This window comes from Octodon degus, unplaced genomic scaffold, assembly GCF_000260255.1.
Source record: "Octodon degus isolate 3935 unplaced genomic scaffold, OctDeg1.0 scaffold00266, whole genome shotgun sequence".
Taxonomy (NCBI): Eukaryota; Metazoa; Chordata; class Mammalia; order Rodentia; family Octodontidae; genus Octodon; species Octodon degus.
The window spans coordinates 2,235,485-2,255,536 of record NW_004524842.1 but is presented as its reverse complement, the minus strand read 5'-3'; the positions used below and the strand labels follow the sequence as shown (position 1 = coordinate 2,255,536).

The window sequence follows — 20,052 nt, the reverse complement described above, 5'->3', positions numbered from 1 at the left end:
CTGGCTGGCATGTGGTGCTGGGGGATTGAACCGCGGTCCCCGATGCTTTGCTAAGCTTGTTCTAAGTAGGTGCTTTAGACCACTGAGCCATCTCTCCAGCCCCCCAAGGCCAGTTTATTATTTGCATTTTTATTATAAGGCTTTCCTTCATGGCATTTAGCACAATATAAATATTTATGTCTGTATTTAGATTTTTTTTTTTTTTTTTTTTTGGGCTGGTTCAGGCTCCTTTAAGGGCAGGTCTGATGTGGCATGTGGAGCTGGGATCAAGTCGTGATCCTCTGTGCCTGACTGAATTTGCCCAAGCAAGTGCTTTAAACAACTGAGCTAAGAGGCAAGGCCCCAATGTCTGTATTTAATGTGTATCTGCTTTACAGAATAAGCTCAAGGACTGAGGAAACCATATTTCTTCTGTTTATCACTATAGTAGGAATAATTAGCACAGAAGTACTCAAATTATTTGTTACATGAATCATTCATGTCTTCATATCCATTTCGCATTTATCTTACAGGATCCTGCTAGTAAAATTAGTATAAGTTCCTTACCTATAAACAGTAAGAACTGTTTTTATATTTTATTTTTCTTTGTATGTTAATTTTATTACCTAGAAGTTCTTCATATGTTACAGATCTGAACTTCCCGCTTAAAAACAGTTTTAATTTTACTTATTTATTTAGAGACAGTGTCTCACTTAGGTCACTTATCTTGCAATCTTCCTGCCTCTCTGGATGGTTGCAATACAGGTCTATATGACAGTATTTAGCAGAAAAGTTTTAATCATATAAAAGATTACTATCTCTAGGTAACAGTTAATATTCTTTATGTTACCTCCACATCTTTAATGATTATGTTTATATAAATACTTCTTAAAATTCAGTATTTGTGTATAGCATTAAGTAAAAATTTTTAATATTTTCACATCTGAATACACATGACAGGTATTAGCAACCTAACCTCATGGGCTTATCCTGGGTTCTGTGTAATTCCTGGCAAAATATGCTGTAGTTCATCAAAAGAACAAATCATTCACTAAGTTTAACTTTATTATTATTAATCTATTAGTGATACTTTAATACGCAATTAGTGATACGTTTTAAGTGATCATAAAACTAGTTTTTCAACCTTCTAGATCTTTCTTAAGCTAACTTTGCCCCATACTACCATTTTAACTATCTGAAAATACATAATAAAAACAAAAGTAGTACAGTAGTTAACATTTTTTTAATGCTAACCAGTATTGGGTACTATGTTAGAAAGCATTTTATATATATTACCACATCTAAGTCTTCAAAATATATTTTTTTAAATTTTATTTACTTATCTCCTATATTTCAGGGAAGGGTCTACAGGGTGTTCAAGGTCTCACTACTAGATCAGACTCATAGTGATGCTCCTGTTTACAGCCTCCCAAGTGCTGTGATTACAGGTGTGCGCCACCACTCCTAGTCTCAGCGCCCCCTGTGGCAGGCCCGGGAATCAAAGCCCTGATCCCTGTGCCTGCTTGCAGGCACTTTAATCCACTGAGCTATTTGGATGGCCCTGAAATACTTTTGATATCATTCCTACTTTACAAATAAGGAAAATGGCATTATAGAATTTCAGTAACTGTCTGGTCACTCAGCCTGTGAAGGTGAAATTCATATATACCAAGCCAGAGTTAAAGCCTCTACTCTTAATCATTATGTTGTATTGCTTCAATTTTCCACTGTTGTGTTATGTTTTGATCGTATTGTCTGGGCTTTACTAGTAAAACTTCTTGTAGTTCAAAATGTTTAAATATCTTGATTACCTTCTCCATGGTTGTCCAGGCCTGACGTAATGGAGTTATAAAACAGTTTGGGAGTGGCCCACCTTCCCTGCAGATATTGGACTCAATTTCTAATCGTACAACATCATCAAATCCAAGAGGATGTGTGGCTTGGAGGGAGAAGTACCTACGGAAGAAAGAGATAAAGAGTAAGCCCAAATTCCATAGCAAACATAAGCAATTTTTGGTATCTACAATAAAAGAATTATAATATGGAGCTATATAGTTGATACAGCTGCAGATCGAGAACCAAAGAGCTAGGTGATAACAGCCTTGATGGAACCTTTATTTACTCCTACTTCCCCAAAGATATCCAGGCCAATTTGCTAGCTTCTTTTCTGCCTTTTAACCATCCTTAGTTCCTCCTTTGCCAACTCTGCTGATGATTAAGAGCTGAGATTCAGGCTACCACCAAGGCAAAGAAACCAATCCATCACATACATTTAATGACACCTATTCTACGTTCAGGACTTAGTAGGTAGAAATGAATTTTAAGAGAGTAAGACAAAGACATATCTTCTGAAAAGGGTGGAAAGCATTTGTTGACTGGATATGGAAACATACCATCATAAACATGAGTCACAAGCAAAAAATCTGCAGGGCATCAAAGCAAAATGACAATGACATCAAAAGTAAAAAGGACATATATTTGCACAGAACTACTAGAATTAGCTGATGATCTGATGTGGAAAGTAAAAGGAATGAATAATGCTAACTTAAAGATTTCTAACTTGAAATATATAACAGCGAGTGTTTTGGCAAACGATTATAAAGTAGATAAAAAACTTGCCTTCCAAGCACTAGCAACTTGCATCTCCCATGTATGACACCCATGTATGACAGAAAAAGACAGGCTGATGATGTATGATTGTGGTACACAGATAAAACTGACATGAATTTGACAAATTGACAGTGGTGGTGGTATATAATACAGCCATCTTCACTTAAAAGCATCTCCCAAGGTGAAAATGGGATTCAGTAAAAAACAGGGTCTCTGCTCCATTGAGGTCTAGCCAGAAACTTAATATGCTAGTGCCACTATTTTAGTATACAGAAAATCCTTTTCTACTTAGCATTTTTGTAACAAAAAGTAGGTCTCCTATGTTGTTAACAAGTTGGTAAATATTTTTTTTTGGTAAATATTTCTTCACGGTATGAATTTTCAGGGACCCCATTACTTCTAACTTTAAACTCTTGCTATTTCAATAGCTATTTAACAAGATTTTTTATACAGTATCTTCCATTAATGTATTACACTAGAATGAACTCTGGAGAGATTAAGAATTATATTCCTATCCAAGTTCTGTCACTTACTTACATGTTCTGACTTTGAGAATATCATACTCTCTCTAATGCCTTGATTTCCTTATTTGCAGAATAGGAAAATCAGACTGAATCTCTAACTGCCTACTCATCACAATTACCTGGAATACTGTCTAAAAATAAAGGTTCTGGGGCTGGGGAGACAGTTCAATGGTCTAAGTACCCACCTGGCAAGTGCAAAGTCTCAAGTTTGGTCCCCAGTAACACATGCCATGCCGGCCCCAGAACACCAGGCACACTGTGCCAGCCCTGAAACTAGGCGTGGTAGTGCATGCCTATAATCCCAGAGCTGGGAAGGCTAAGACAGTTGGATCACTACAAGTCTGAACTGCGTAGTGAGATCCTGTATCAAATAAATAAATACATATTAAAAAAAAAAAAAAGACTCTGAGTCTTACCCCAAACCTGCTGAATCAGAATCTCTTAGAGGACTGGAAACCTATTGCTAACACACTCCCAGGTGACTTGCACAGACAGTCCGGTATAAGCCTGCAGATTGATGTTCAGGAACTACTGACCTAGACATTCTTGGCTCTCTTCCAACCTTAACACCTCTCAGAGTTGTTTCTCTGTATCCTCAAATTATGCAATTAGTGCTTGCTTTCATTCCAATCTCTCATTTTCAGTGAAAATGAGAAAAATGACTTAATTCTTATTAATGAAAATTAATGAGAAATTGACTAGCTCAGAGGCAGAGTACATACTTAGTGAGACCCTAGGTTAAGTCCCAAAGCCAAAAAAGTAAAATTACTCATCAAGAAATGTGACTGAGCAGATGTGCACCACAGAGTATGACATGTCCAAATAAAGATAATGAAGGCCCTTTGCAATCTATTTCAATCAGTCAGGTTCCTTTTATATGCCTCATCCTTTAGGTTATCTAAACTCAAGCTTCATTTTGTTTCTTTTTCCTAGTTTGAAATCCAAGGTCATAGGCATATTAGAGGCTCTCTTGCTGAGTTATACTCTGCCCTCACATTCTAATTGCTGTTTCTTTTTTCTCTGAGACAGAATCTTGCTATGTAATTAAGGTTGGCCTCAGGTTCCCAGCTGGCCTCAACTTGCAAGGATCTTTCTGCCTCAGCCTCCTAAATGCTGGGATTACAGACATGCACCACGATGCCCAGCCTCACTCAAATTTCTTTAGAACTGTCACTTTCCTAAAAGTTTCTAGGACTCTGCTCGTGCTAATACACTTTGCCTAGAATCTTCTTTCCTACCTTCTGTAGCTGGAAAATTCAACTCATTTTTTGGGATCCAAATAAAATCTTTCTTCTTGGAAACCCTTCCTGAACACCACATTGTCATCCTGCTTTTCAAACATAGACCTCTCCCCTAAAAAAACACCTCTTTCTTCTAAAGATCTCCTCCCAAAGTTTCATACACACACAAAAGGCAGCTTTTATGTTTCTTCATCTGAGCTCTTTGACAGCAGAGACTGAATTTATTCATCTATATAATAGCAAATACAAAAAAAAAAAAAAAAAAAAAAAAAACCATGCTAAAGTCATCTATCAATAAAACTCACTTGTCATATAAGATCATGGCATCATTCTGTGCCTCCTGTCCATCATACTGGCCCTTTTTTGCAGCAAGCTGAGACTGAAAGTTATCTGCTGCCAACCAGAATTGTAAAATATTCACTGCATCTTCTTTTTCCATGTACTAGGAAGGAAACATACAAAAGGGATAAGACTACAAATGGATCACTCTCACCAGCTCTAATATACAAATTCAAAGTACTAAAATACAGAATAAGGCAAGAAGCAAAAAAGATTCACTTCTTCACCTATATTAATCAACAACAATCATTTGAAATAGAAAAGTTTTAAAACGTTCTTTTAGTAGAGAAAAATATAACATAAAATGAACAAAATAAAAATATCACAGAGCTGGTTGTAAACTTTAGTGTACTAAAATAAAAATTAGGGGCTGGGGAGATGGCTCAGTAGAATAAGTGCTTCCCTGGCAAGCGCAAGGGCCTGAGTTCAATCCCTGGTTCTGCCTAAATAAATAAATAAATAAATAAAAATTATACCAAGATTGGCAGGCAAGATAGCTCAGCAGTCTAAAGCGCCTGCTTAGGCAAGCTTAGGGACTTTGGTTAGATCATTGGCTCCACATGTCTCAGCCCACCCTGAGCCGGCCACCAAAAAAAAAAAAAAAAAAAAAACTAAGATTAGTAGTTCCTTGCTGGCAAACACATAAGGGATAAGCTAAATCTTTTATGGGGCCACGGAGATGGTTCAGTGGAATAAGCGCTTGCCTGGCAAGCTCAAGGGCCTGAGTTCAATCCCCGGTTCCGCAAAAAAAAAAAAAAAAAATCTTTTATATCTGATCATTTCTATCATTCTGTGAAGACATATTAACCTGAACAAATCCTGATTTAAACTCACGGTATAGAAAGGGAGTGAAAGTCAACTAAATAACTGTTCTTACAGAGACAGGATCCAGGTATGTAGGTTAATGCTTTGAGATTGGGAATTCTCTCATAGTTAATGTTTTGCAACAAAATAATTTCATTTGCTGAAGCCTAACAGATTCTATATGCCTCAAAGAGATTAGTATACTGGTTTGTCACAAATGATTCATTAGATAATCCTATCAAGCAGCTAAAGTAAAACCGAGTAGGAAAATACTACTTTTCTTTTTCCTCTTCAGAAGTCTGGTCCTCAATTATGTGTGCACAGGAATTAAGTATCAAATTCTATGGTTCAAAAGTACTTCCAAGTAATTAAAAAGCTATGTTCTGTTATAAGCAGTAGCTTAATTAGGTTTTTAAAATTGTTATTTTACACTGAATGTTCATGTTCTCTCTGAGAAATATTCTATAAAATTACTCTTGCCATTAGAAATAATTTAAAACAATAAATCATTTTAGATATGATTCATCTCTTCTTGTTTTTTAAAACACCGGCCCCAGCATTTACAGTTTGAAAGCTGGGAAGCTCTAGTAGACAAAATATAAAAGGAAATGTAGAATTTACCTCAGAGAAATAAAAGAGGGCTGACTCACAGAAGAGAATGTCAGCCAGGTAAACAGTTCCACTGGTCAGCACTTCAATCTGGTATTTACAGAAATGGTGACTTCGCAGAAACTCACTAAAGTGCCTGCACATGGACAAAAGGGAAATTTTGAGGGAAGACCAAGGAAAGAGCTTAACTGGGAAAAATAGACTCTTTCCATACTGTCCCAAGACCTAGGTCAGGGTTTCCTCACTTCCCATTCTGATGTCCCTGATTCCTTCATGTAAGTGATCTCTTCCACTTCTTAATGATTTTGTAGCTCTCCTCTACTATTTAACACATGCTACCTTATGGTAATGTAACCAAAAAAAAAAAAAAAAAAAAAAGCCATATATATTTTTTAAAACACTTTAATTCAAGGTAGGGATTACACTGTGCCCTGCACAAAACAGTTAATAAATACTGAATGAAAACATATGTACATGTTTAAGAGTATGTAGTGATAACTGTAATCTAAAAAACTCTGGAGGCAGTTTCACCAAATCTATGTGGATTTAGTTACATAGCATACAATGAACTAAAAGCACATCCATTTGAAGACATGCATTTTTAAACTATTTCCAACAGATACTCAGGTCTTAATTACACACAAATGACTTTAAAACTAAAAAATTCTTTTACCTTAGATACTATTAACATTAAAAATGAAAACTATTTTATCTTTAATACAATTTACATAATCTATATTTAAAAGAAATTATTAACCAAGAGTCTCAGAATATGCTTTTATGACTTTATAAATAAACTACAAACTACTTTGATCCTCAAACATTATTGGTTTTTGTTAAGTCCAGGCCTAACACTGAACCCAAACTTCCAAGAAGCAAAATTTGAAAACGTTAAAACTCACTTACTCTTGCTCCATTGCATTAAAGACTATGGCCTGTGCCAAAACAAAACAATTGGGATCCACCTGTCCATCTTCTCCACAAATCTTTGCTGTAAAAGACAGGAAATAGGTAAGTTTCTATTAAATCCAAACTACTCATTTGTGACTCAAAGGGGGAAAAAATAGGGAGGACAGATAAATGAACTGAAAGCAACTGAAAGATATAACAGCATAAAATTAATTTCATTAAAATATTCCAAAAAAATAGATAATGAAAACATATGTACATGTTTAAGAGTATGTAGTGATAACTGTAATCTAAAAAACTCTGGAGGCAGTTTCACCAAATCTATGTGGAAATCTATGTTAAAATAGCACATAGTTAAAAAGATTTATCAGAAACTCTTACAAACTAATGAGAAATGTCCCACAAGAAAAATAAGCAATGGCCATGACAGATAACTCACAAAAGAACAAACAAAATATGAAGATAGAAGGCCAAGGAGATAGCTCAGCAGCATAAGTGCCTGCCTGGCAAGTGTAAGGTCCCGATTTGATCCCTGGTACCAGAAAAAAAAAAAAATTATGAAGATAGACACGGTTACCAGTAATGAAATAAGTTACAATTCAAATAAGGAAGCACTATAGTCTTTGTGTAGTAAATTGGCACAAAATTGTCTTAATACATTTGCATAATTACTTCATAATACATACATACTCTTGTAAGGGTATAGGGAAACTGACACAAATGTTGCTGAGAGTATAAACTGGTATATTTTCCTCTGTAGGGCAGTTTGACAATTTCTAACAAAGTTTTAAAAATGAACATAATCTTTTGGTTATTCTACTTTAAGCACTGTGAACTAAAGAATTATTAACTTATGAAAAAATTTATTGGTTAAAAAAGGTTAATTACAGGGGCCAGGGAGATGGCTCAGTAGAGTAAGTGCTTCCCTGGCAAGTGCAAGGGCCTGAGTTCAACCCCCAGTTCCACCAAAAAAAAAAAGGAAAAGAAAAGTTAATTACAATGTTATTGTTTGGGCTAGTGGTGTAGCTCCAAGGCATAGCCAGGTACTCAGTCAGAGTGAGGCACTGGGTTCAGCCCCAGCACCATCAACCCCCCCCCCCCACACACACACATAGAAATAGAAAACTTAAAACATAAATGTGGTAAAACAAGACATTGGCTAAACAAATTGCAGCAAACCAATAAACTTTAAATTAGCTGTTAAACATTGTGAGGAAAAAAACAAAACCCCACACAACTGATGTTTTACTCCAAATTCATAACTTTGAAGAGACTTTAATCATACCCACAGATGGAAACCCAAGAATCCTATTTTCTAGTTCTACTAGTTCCTTACTCTCACATTCTTCCAGACAATAGCCAGCGATAGTACTGTGAAATATGTATGTGGTCTTTGTCTACTTCTTAGCATACAGCTCCTAAAATTCTTGGAACTCTTCTTAGTGATTAGTATCTTTCTATGCAAATGAGAAAATTAGTGTCTGGGAGCCTCTAAAGAGCTTCAAGATGGAGACTGGTCATCAGAAAGCCATTAGAGGGCTGGGACTTTCAGTTAGCCTCAATTCTCAACTTCTGGGGAGAAACTTGAAGACTGATCACCAATGATCAAGTATTTACTCAATCAGGCCTATATATTAAAGCCTCTACAACAACGTAAAAGGACAAGGATGGTGAAGGAAGGCATTAGAAAACTGCACACATTGAAGCTCCTGGAGAGCAGTATATCTGATGGAAGCTTCATGCCTCTTTTCTCCCATACTTTGCCCTTTATACGTATTCCATCTAGCTGTTCATCTATATTCTTTTAACACCTTTTACAATAGGAACATAAAAGTAAAGTGTTTTTCGGAGTTCTTTAGGAAATTAAGCAAACTCAGGGAAGGGGCCATGGGAACCCCAATTTATAACTCACTGACCAAAAACAAAAGCAACAAAAAGCCACAAGCCTCTTTTCTCTGTTGTGCTTGTGAAGAGTTATGGGTAGCCCTAGGGACTAAGTCCATGATCCATGGAATCTAAAGCTATCACTCTAGAATTAAACTAAATTAAATAAAACTCAGCCATTGTCTACTGGAGAATTAACTGCAGAATTGGTCTCTGCAATGTAAAAACCTCCACGTTTGTGGTCGCAAGTGTTCTATGTTATATAAGTACAGTAAGTGAAACTGAAGTTCTTTTGTCTATATCCTTGTGTCTTTTTAATTATTTTAATTTTTATTATTATAAAACTTGCAGTTCATATGATCACATACATCTCAGGAAGTTGCTACATGTACAGAATCAACCTTAATTCTTTTTGCTCCCCCCACATCCCTTCTCTCCCTTTTGGTCCCCAATAAATTTATCTCCCTGTTGCCTATTAACTTTTATTTGCTCTTTAAATTATTTATACTTTGGGTTTCTCATATAAAAGAAACCATGCAATATTTAAACTTCTGTGTCTGGTTTACTTAATATTATTGTTTCAAGATGTATTCATTTTTTTACAAATCACATTTATCCTTTCTTGTAACAGAGTAGTGCTCCATTTTGTATAAATTCTACTTTTTATCTATTCATCTGGATGGACATATAGGCTGCTTCCAAGATTTAGCTATTTCAAGCTCTGCAGCTATAAACATGGCTATGAATATATTTTTAGCTCTTTCAGGGGATACCTAGAAGGAGAATAGCTGGGTTAAATGAAATTTCTAGTTTTAGTTTTTTAAGAATATCCATATTGATTTCCATACTAGTTATAATAGTATAAACTCCCACCAATGGGTTCTTTCTTCCCTGCAGCCTTGCCAGCATTGTTACTGTTTGATTTCTTGATGACAGTCATTTTTTCTGAACATAAAATTTCAGTGATGTGGGCCAGCCAAATAGCTCAGCAGATTAAAGCACCTGCAAGCAGGCACTGGGGCTGGAGGTTCAATCCCCAGGCCTGCCATGAAGGCCCTGCCCCCAGGGCACGCTGAGACTGGGCATGGTGGCACGTACCTGTAATCCCAGCACTTAGGAGGTTCATTATTGGTGCATCAGAAATGCTACTGATTTTTGTGTATTGATTTTATATCCCGCTGCTTTACAGTCATCTAGTAGAATTTTTTGGCTCTTCTAAGTAAAGAATCACATCTGATGGTAAAGACAGTTTGGCTGTTTGATTTCTTCATTTCCTATACATACACCCTCTTATTTGTTTCTCTTGCCTGATTGCTTTGGATATTTTGAGCACTATAATTAAAAGGGTGACAGTGAATATCCTTGTCTTGTTCCTGATTTTTGGAGGAAAAGTCATTTTCCGCATTTAATATGATGTTGGCAATAGGTTTCTCATAAATATCTTTCACTAAATTTAGATGAGATCCTTCTATACCTGTTTTTTTCAGGGCTTTTATCATGAAGGAATGCTGGATTTTCTCAAAGGCTTTTTTCTATCGGTTGAGATGATCATGTAACTTTTGTCCTTGTTTCTGTTTATGCGGTATATTATTATAGTTGTTGATCTGCATATGTTGAGCTATCCTTGTTTCCCTAGGATGAAGACAACTTGGTCATTTTGTATCTTTTTTATTATTTTTTGCATTTTGTTTGCCAGTATCTTATTGAGTTTTGTGTCTATGTTCATTAAAGAGATTGATCTGTTTTTTTGACCCTTGTCTGGTTTCAGGAATGAGTTTGGCAGTACCCATTTCTTTTTAATTCCATTGAAGAATTTGAGGAGAACTGATAACAAATTTTTCTTGAAATTCTTATAAAATTCAGGGGTAACTCCATAAGGCTCTGGGCTTTTCTTGGTGGTCTTGTTTCGTTTATGTAAGGTCTTACTATGCAGTTCAGGCTAGCCTTGAACTCAACCTGGGCTCAAACACCATCAATCCTCCTGCCTCAGCCTCCCAAGTGTAAGGATTACAGGTGAATGCCACCATACCTGGCTAGTTGGTAAGGTTTTATTTATTGCTGCCTCAATTTCATTGCCTGTTACTGACTTTTCATATTGTATTTTCATATCTTCTTGTTCAGCTTTGATAATGCCTGTATTATTGAAGAATCTATCCATTTCTTCCAGAGTGTCCAAAATACTAGAGGATCTATTATAGTAATAATCTGGATTTTGGCAGTGTTTCTTGTGATTTCACTTGTCTTACTTTTCTCTCATTGCTGAAATGCAATACTTCACATGCAAATTAAAGAGGGAAAGATTTACTTAAGCTCAGTTTGTGGTGATTTCAGTCCATAATCAACTGGCTCCAAGGCAGGGTGACACATGGCAGAGGGCAACAGTTAAGGCAGTAGAAAACAGGATAAACAACAAGAGCAAAAAGGGTGGAGAGAGCAAGCCTCTTTCCCTCCCTTACATTATATGTAGCCTACCTGCCCCATGGTGGGTATAGTATGCGCACCCATAATCCCAGCACTGGACCATGAATCAATCATAAATAGACATTTGCTCCCATGATTGCATGAAGTTTGGGGGAATCATAACATCATGTTTTTCACTGCTAATTGTATTGATTTGGATCTTTTTTTGTGTCTATTTTTTTTATTCTTTGAAAGAATGAACTATACAACTGATTGATTCGTGATTTTTTTAGTCTTACTTCATTAATTTTGGCTCCGATCCGATTACATCATTCCTTGTGCTAGGTTTGCATTTAACATTCTAATTTTTCCAGAACTTTGAGGTGCACCTGCAGGTTACTTAGGCTCAGTATGTTTTCTGATGTGGGTATTCACAGCTATATGCTTTATTCTCAGGACTGCGTTCATTGGGTCCCACAGGTTCTGGTATGTTGTACTGACAGTGTCATTTGATTCTAGGAACTATCTAATTTCTTTCTTGATTTCTCCTACAACCAACTGATTATTAAAGAGGACTGTTTAAGGTCTTGGAGATAGTTCAGCAGTCTAAGCACCTGCCTTAGCAAGCACAAGGACCCTGATTTGACCACAGTGGCAGTCCTGCCCTGGGCAAGCCAAGCAGGTCACCAAGACTGGGGGTGGTGGCACATGCCTGTAATTCCATTGCAGGGAAGGTTGACCTAGGAGGATCACTACGAGTCTGGGCTACACAGTGAGACCATATACCAAATACATAAAATTTCTTTAAAATAAAAAAGTACTGTTTAATTTTCCTGTGTTTGCATTTTCTCTTTTGTCAGTGATTTCTAGTTTCAATGTACTATAACCTGATAATATGCATGGCATAATTTCCATTTTTAAAATTTATTTTAGCTTACCTTATGGGCTACTGTGTGGTCTACTTCGGAGAAATTTCCATGTTGCTGAGAAAAATGTGTATTCTGCAGTTGTTGGAACACTCTGCAGATTTTGTTTAGGTCTATTTGTTCAAAGGTATGTTTCACTTCTTTTTCTTTTTGAGACAGGGTTTCACTATTGAGTTCAGGGTGGCCTTGAACTTACTTTGTAGCCCAGGCTGGCTTGAAACTCACAGCAATCCTTCGACTTCAGCCTCCCAAGTGCTGTGAATGGTTCACTTCTGATATTTCTGTCTTTTTGGAAATCTATTTTCTTTGCTGAGGACTTTTCTTAGCACTTCACTGAGACAGTAGAAGCAATGGGAAAACTTTCTATTTTCCAACTCACCCAAATCTCTACCCAGGGGTTGTATATTTTTTCCTGTACTACAGACTGAGTATTCTTGTTCCTATCTGAGCAATCTTCAGTTTGAGTAATGGAATTCATTCTCTTTTGCCCAAAGATGTTGTAGTGATTGATCTACTGTGTCAACCTAAGAAACTAAGAGCTTAACTAAATGGGCTCAGCAATTTCATACCCTAGGGTATGGAGGCCCCACCCTAGAGTGATTCATCACTTAAAGGAAAATGAAGAAGGACAGAGGGTCCCATTTTTCCTGAGAGGAGCTCCAGTCTTCCCTGCTAGCTTGGACAGACATCCTCTCCAGGCTTCAAGTGCAGACTCAGCTTCTGCCTTGGATCCTTCAGTCTTCTGATGTACTCATCAGCCTTCTGTTGCATATCCATCAGCCTCCTGATATAGACTTGTACGGAATACTGCAGTGGGCTCCAGACCTGGAACTGAACCCTTCCGTCTCCAGTGTGTAGATGCCCTCTGCATGTTTCTTCATCTGACTCTGTAGCTGACCATAAGTCAATTTTGTAATTTCTTATACACTTGTACATCTTGTGTTATATCTGTACCTGTTGTAAAACCCTGACTGATACTGATGTCAAGTGTCTCTTCTACATCAACTTTGTGTGTGTGTGACTGGCTCAATCTCATTAGCTACATGCAAATGAGGTAGCATGAATGTCAGCCTGTCTATATGCTATATTATGCTCAGTATGTTTACATCTCACCTTAAAAACAAAATCAAAGAAAAGAGGAAAAAAATGGAAACAAGTTTTTATAAATGGAAAGAAGAGATGAAGCTAGGTGAGGAGAATGGGGGGAAAGAAAAGAATCAAGATGTACAAATACAAATTCTCATTGTTGAATGTGATCATTATACATATCAAAAGTATATCAACAAATTGTTTAAAAATCCTTTCCTACAAAAAACACTCCAAATCAAAGACCTTGTCATTTGCCTTCACATCTCCTATCTATGGTAGCTATCCAACCTTATGGCTCTATCTATATCCTGATAACTTTAAAATATGTATCCCCAACCTGAATCTCTGATATGCGTTAACACAGACATACAATTGTCTACTTACATTAACTATTTAGAAGTGTAAAGCCAAACCCTGATTTTCCCAATAAACCTTCTCATCCTTCAAAATGACAACTCCGGGGCCAAGAAGATGGCTCAGTGGAATAAGCACTTCCCTGGCAAGTGCAAGGGCCTGAGTTCAATCCCCGGTTCCGCCAAAAAAACCAAAAAACAACCTGTCCTACCAATCTGATTTGAAACTAGCTCATTGCTATTTGTTTCTCAATAAAATTATGGGGGGGGAGAACCCAAAATGACAATTCCATAATATTTTAAAGAGGCATACTTCATTCTTTTTTTTGCCCTCTCACTTTTGACAGCTGTTAAAACTTTTTGAAAGGTTTTTTTTTTTTTTAACGCTACTATCTCAAAGATTTGTGGAAGATGGAAGAAGTAGAGAAAACACGGTTTCTGGATCATTCCAAATTCCAATATGAAAACAAGAGCAATTATACAGCAACACCAAAATTCCATGGATCATATCTATTACAAAACTTGACACACAATAATTACCAAAATGGATGACCCTTTGAATAACTTATTTTAAGCATGGCTTTGTTAAAATGTAACTGGGGGCAGATAATCAGGACAAAATTCAGAAGAATGAGGTTCAAAGAGGAAAAGTGACTTGTCTAAGCCATATAGGTAATTAATATCAGAAAACATGTAATTGACACTGGGATAGAGTTTTCAGATATCTTGATCACTAAATGTTACTAACCTGATTCTTTAGATTTCTTTCACTCATGGGATTATATAACTAATTTAAGTGACAATTTTTGTGGAATTTTCATTTGCAAATGTTTCATTTGGCTCAATTCTTCCTCTTTTTCTTCTCTACCCTATCCAGTTTAGTTATCAATCTGTACAAACAGACTCCCAAAGGAATTACTAGCCAAGTAATTATTTAACTAATCAAATTCTGAGCAGTTACAAGACCTCAGCTGTACTAGGAAAAGACAGAATTGGGAAGTCTGGAAGATGGTAGCAACTAATTCACACCTAAAAATAGAGCGACTACCTAGAAAAACACAAACTCCTTAACATCTGTCAATAAACCTTGGTGGGGTGCCAGTGAGACAGCTGAGTGATTGAAGTGCCTGCTTATGCAAGTCAAGGGACTGCAGTTCGATCATGGCACCATATGCCACACCAGCCCTTCCCCCAGGGCAGGCTGAGCCAGCCACACAGTACAGGCATAGTGGTATAGTCTTGTAATCCCAGCACTAAGGAAGTTGAAAACAGGAGGATCACTATGAGTCCAAATTGTGTAGTGATGGGGCCAGGGAGATAGCTCAGTAGAGTAAGTGTTTGCCTGGCAAGCACAAGGTCAAGTTCAATCCCCAGTACCAAAAAAAAAGAAAAAGTTCACATAAGTATTAATATGTAAAGGGACTGGGGAGATGGCTTAGTGGAAAAAATGCTTCCCAAAAAAAAGGGGCCTGAAAAAAGGAAAAAAAAAAAAAAAAAAAAAAAAAAAAAAAAAAACTTGGTGAAAATAGAACTCTGCAAACCCTAAAACACAAGCAGATGGAGAAAATACACCAACAGCCACAAGATAAGTGTCATGGATATCATCTGCATGAGAAAAAGGAAGGAAAATACAGGCAGCATCTGATGGACCCCAAAACAACCAACAGGTGTTTGTAGGAAAGTATGGTGAGCTAATTTTTAAGAAACAAAGCTGGTTCTAAAAAGAGTCATGCTTTCTTCATAATGAGTGCAATGTTCTCAGTCAAGACTGAAGAAGCTTTGTTCTAGAAGAGTCTGTTAGGGGTAGAACGACGTTTTATTTCATAAATCACAAACAATAAATTTTAGATGAATAAAAATATCAATCTTAGCAACAGGACTTGGGAGAATCTGTTGAATGAATACATCACTTTTACTTGTGGATAATAGGTCCAACTTAGGTCTTCCTCATGAAACACAAAAAACACTTTCAAGTCCTTTTTTCACTTGACCTACAGAGAAATGTATTTGTTGACTATTATTGTATACGCATACGTTTATGTATGTATGCATGCTAGAAAAAATTTCCTGAAATGTGGTTTTTATTACTGTCAAACATTTTTCTACTCTAGTCTTACTTTAGAGGGAATATAAGGGCAGAAGAGACAGCAGGTACCAATTTACAATATGAAAATACTGCCAACTGCCACTATAGCACAGAGGTTAAAGTGTGGGTATCTAGTCCCAAATTTTGACTCTGCCATGGGTGAGCTGTTACTCTGGACAAAGTGCTTAACATTGCATTACTTCAGTTTCTTCATTTACAAAATAGTAGTAACTCCATTCATCCTACAGGTTCTATAGATGCTTAAATGAATTTATCCATGAAAAGTCCTCTGAATACCATCTGGGATGTGGTATATATTCAATAAATATGTATTATTGTTGTTCTTGTTATTGCTGTTCTTCAAGTTAAAGTTTAGGTATTTGGGCCCATACACAAGAGAGAACATTTTAAAGTGAACTCCAGTAAGATACAGTACAACAAACTACTCTGAAAACAGACTGAAAAAATAAGTTTTATTCTACGTTCATAAAAAATTATTAGTCAATAACCAAAAAATACGCAGATTTTTCCAATAATTTTAAGCACTGCTTACCTATGATGTCATTTCTCATTGCTTCTGTAATTGGTATGGGTTTAGCAGCATCTGGAGATATATATTTGGTAAAAGTATTTACTGCATCTTGTTCTATACCTGCAAGGGAAGAAGGAGGCAACTTCAAAATCAAAAAGCAGCGAGGACTACAGGAATGGGTATATTCATGAACAGCATGGGTTTTTGTGTTTTTTGCTTGTTTGTTTTTTGCTATGTGCCCGTTACAAAATAAGCTTCTATCATAAAGTTGTTTGGTTTACAGAAGAAGAGTTTCATTTAGTCTCCTTATAAGCTAACAAATTTCATTATTAACAGCACCCTTGTACCCAAACACTGGAGATTCCTGCGAAAGGGTTTCACTCAGTTGTCCAGGTTGGCCTACAACTTATTACCTGACTTCCTCACACTCTCAAGTAACTGGGAGATGTGTACCATCTCACAACTGCTATTATTTATATAAGTATGTTCTCTTTCTATGTCTCCTCTCCAAAGACCTAACCTGAAAGACTTGCACAGCAAAATAACATCAAAAGCTCAAAATTCATTCATAAATCTACATTAAAGTATATTACAAATTATTTTACATACATGAATGGAGTTGTTTAATCTTCAAAAAATCTGGAAGGTTAAACAATGAATTTCAAACTTTTTAATCTCAGGATTTCTTTATAATCTTAAATATCAAGGGGGCTCAGGTGCAGCTCAGTTAACAGAATGCCCATTTATCTATGTATATCCCCAAAATAAGACAGATTAAAAAATAATCAGCTTTGAAAACTACAGATTAAGAATGCCACTCCACAATAATAAGCTTCTCTTCTGGAGGGTTAATAACCTAAGTTTGCAAACCAAAAAACTGGAGAAAAAGAAGGGTTGTAAGGACAGCCAACATTTTGGCCCTAGCCTTTCAAGGTCAGTGAGGACTCAGGACATAGGAGAACCTGTACTGTAACATCCTATAACTCAGTTGTGTCCCAAAGTTTCTGATCAAGGAGATTATGGGGCCACAGAGGAAAGCGATTGACGATGTAGAGTGTGCCTAAGGAGAGTCACATGGAGAGAAAACACTCTCTCAGGCTTTCAAAGAGACCAAATTGGTCAAGCAATACCCGTGACTCATCCACATGGCTGAAACTGACAAAGGATCTGCAAACTGCGGTACAGGGTTTCAGGATAAATCCTGAGGGGATTTGACTGACCTTATCAGATACAAAAGTTACATTTCTTGTTATATAGGTCTTGCTTTATCTTGGTCTTAACCATCCAACATAGAAATATAAAAACGAAGTATAAAAAGTAAAGCCATATTAATATGCTGAGCTGTAAAAGCCTCAAGTCAACAACTTCTGATATTGCCGGTCTTATGGGAAACCCACTATTATGGACTATACTGGAATATTTTGCTGAATTCATGCACCTACAATATTTAGATGACAATGGAATACCCATCTCTGACAAAACTAAACAAAAAAAGGGGATACAAATGAAGGACCATTTTGTATCTGTATATCCAAAATAGAATAGATATACAGCTACTTTCTCTTCATTCAATGAACAGATTTGTACTAACAGTGTTTGTGGACCGGATACAATGTCTGCATCTTGTACTATGAATAACTACTAAGAAAACAATAATTTGCAATGTATTAATTATTGAAACTGTCCTACTAATCTGTTTTGAAACTGTCTCATTGCTATTTCTCAATAAAATTATTAAAATAAATAAAAAAGAATGCCACTCCAATCAGCCCATCCTTACCTTACCTGTCTTATAGAGTCCACCAAGCAAGAAAATAATAATGGCAGGTAATGAGACTGGCATTTTTTACCTATAGTTTTCTTTCTTTTTTTCTTTATGTATTTATTACAGGGTCTACAGGGTCTACAGGGTCTCACTACACAGACTGGACTTTCAGTGATCCTTCCTGTTTTTCAGCCTCCCAAGCGCTGGGACTTACAGGCACACGCCACCACTCCCACTCTCAATTGCCATCTCATCACACCCCAGGGACGGGGCCGGAACATGGGAGGCCAGGGATCGAACCCTGGCCATTGTGTTTGCCTAAGCAGGCACATTAATCCACTGAGCTATCTAGCCAACCCGATCTGTAGTTCTGAAGGCTGATTATTTTCCACTTAGATTTTTATTTTCAAGGAAAGAGGTAATGTATGAAGGCCTGGCCCCCATCCACATTACAAATAAATACATAATCTTAAAAAGCTTCTGTTTATGTATTTCATTTAGAGATACTAAGGCATTAAGAGAATATGAGAAAAAAATACTTAGCACTATCAAATCTTCAGATGTCCAACAAAAATTTTGATAACTATTTTTCAAAGAAAAAATGAATGGAAAGAAAACATTTTACATTTCTGCAACTCCATGTTTGTTTTGAAAGCAAACTGTTGGATTCTCATATCTGTCTGGCATTAACTTATGCTGTTATTCTAGATCAATATACATTAGGAAAAATAGGCTTCACAGACATGTAGTTGGAAAATACAGAATTTAAATAGCTTTTTGAGATAACTGTTGATACATTCTTTGATGTTACACCAAGACTTAACAAGTGATAGTTTCTTACACATTAGAATGTGGCATCTGAAACCTCTTGTCAATGTAATTTTTCATACTATGTTAAACAAAAATCTACCCGGGAGGCTGAGGCATGCAGATCATCACTGCAAGTTCGAGGTCAGCCTAAAATACATAGCGAGACTGTGCCTCAAAAAACCAAAAGAAGGAAAGAAAGATTCAATAATTGAAAACCAAATCTACTGGCTTATCTCCCTGTCCTTTATTCATGAATGAATGATTTTATATTATACATTTTAGACTAACTAGAAAAATATTGGTATTCTGACATATACAGATCTTTCAGATGTTGGTGCAGGGCATTAGACAGTATTGTAAAATACCAGCCTCAATATCACCAGTGAGTTTAACCAAAACAATGACTACTCATACAATCTGTTCCAATGCCAGCAGATCTTCCCTACCACTGCACTCTTGCAGTTTTATTACAAATTTCAGCACAGTGAAAAAAGGCCAGGGGTATAGCTTAGCAGCTCAGTACCTGCCTGGCAAGCACAAGGTCCTGGTAAAAAAGGTCCTGGTATATATTTGATTCCTGGTATAAAAACAAAAACAAAAACAAGTGAAAAGACAAATAACATCCTAGAATTACTACAAAAGCAGCTTTTACCTCATTGATTCCCTTGATAAAATCCCAAGGCCCTTCTAGAGGTATATATACATTTGAAGAATCCCTGTGTTAGCAGCATAAATCATCCCCATTTTTATGGAAAAAAAATTTACAAAAGTAAAAATCTTGAGTCAAGAAGTATGGAAGTATGCTGGGCATGGTGGCGCACACCTGTAATCCCCATACTTGGCAGGCTGAGGCAGGAGGATATCTGAGTTTGAGGCCAGCTTATACTACAAAGTGAGACTGTCTCCAAAAAAAAAAAAAGGAAGTGAGGCATATACACATACAGGTTTTATGTAAAATACACTGATATTTATGTCGGCTACATAGGATACACAAAGAAAATGCCTGGAGAAGATGCACACAGGAAGATGAGTAAGAAAGTAAAGTACGTACTACATACACACACACACACAAAAAAACACACACACACACAAAAAAAAAAAACAGAAAAAGGGGTCAAAAATGTAAGACATAAAATGATCTAAAAACTGGCATTTAAGTCCTAGTCTATCAATAGTACATTAAATGAAGACT

At 36.5% G+C, this 20,052-nt stretch overlaps 1 protein-coding gene across 1 annotated transcript in view; it reads right to left on the bottom strand.

The window, feature by feature from the left end:
• Window positions 1-20,052, bottom strand: part of Akap10 (A-kinase anchoring protein 10) — a 99,802-nt gene that overhangs the window by 35,433 nt on the left and 44,317 nt on the right. Inside the window, exons 6-10 of the mRNA XM_023706601.1 lie at window positions 16,307-16,405; window positions 7,013-7,097; window positions 6,119-6,242; window positions 4,660-4,796; window positions 1,791-1,935 (exon numbers count right to left, since the gene is read on the bottom strand). Of these exons, the coding sequence (XP_023562369.1) occupies window positions 1,791-1,935; window positions 4,660-4,796; window positions 6,119-6,242; window positions 7,013-7,097; window positions 16,307-16,405 (590 nt within the window). The remainder of the gene's footprint in view (window positions 1-1,790; window positions 1,936-4,659; window positions 4,797-6,118; window positions 6,243-7,012; window positions 7,098-16,306; window positions 16,406-20,052) is intronic.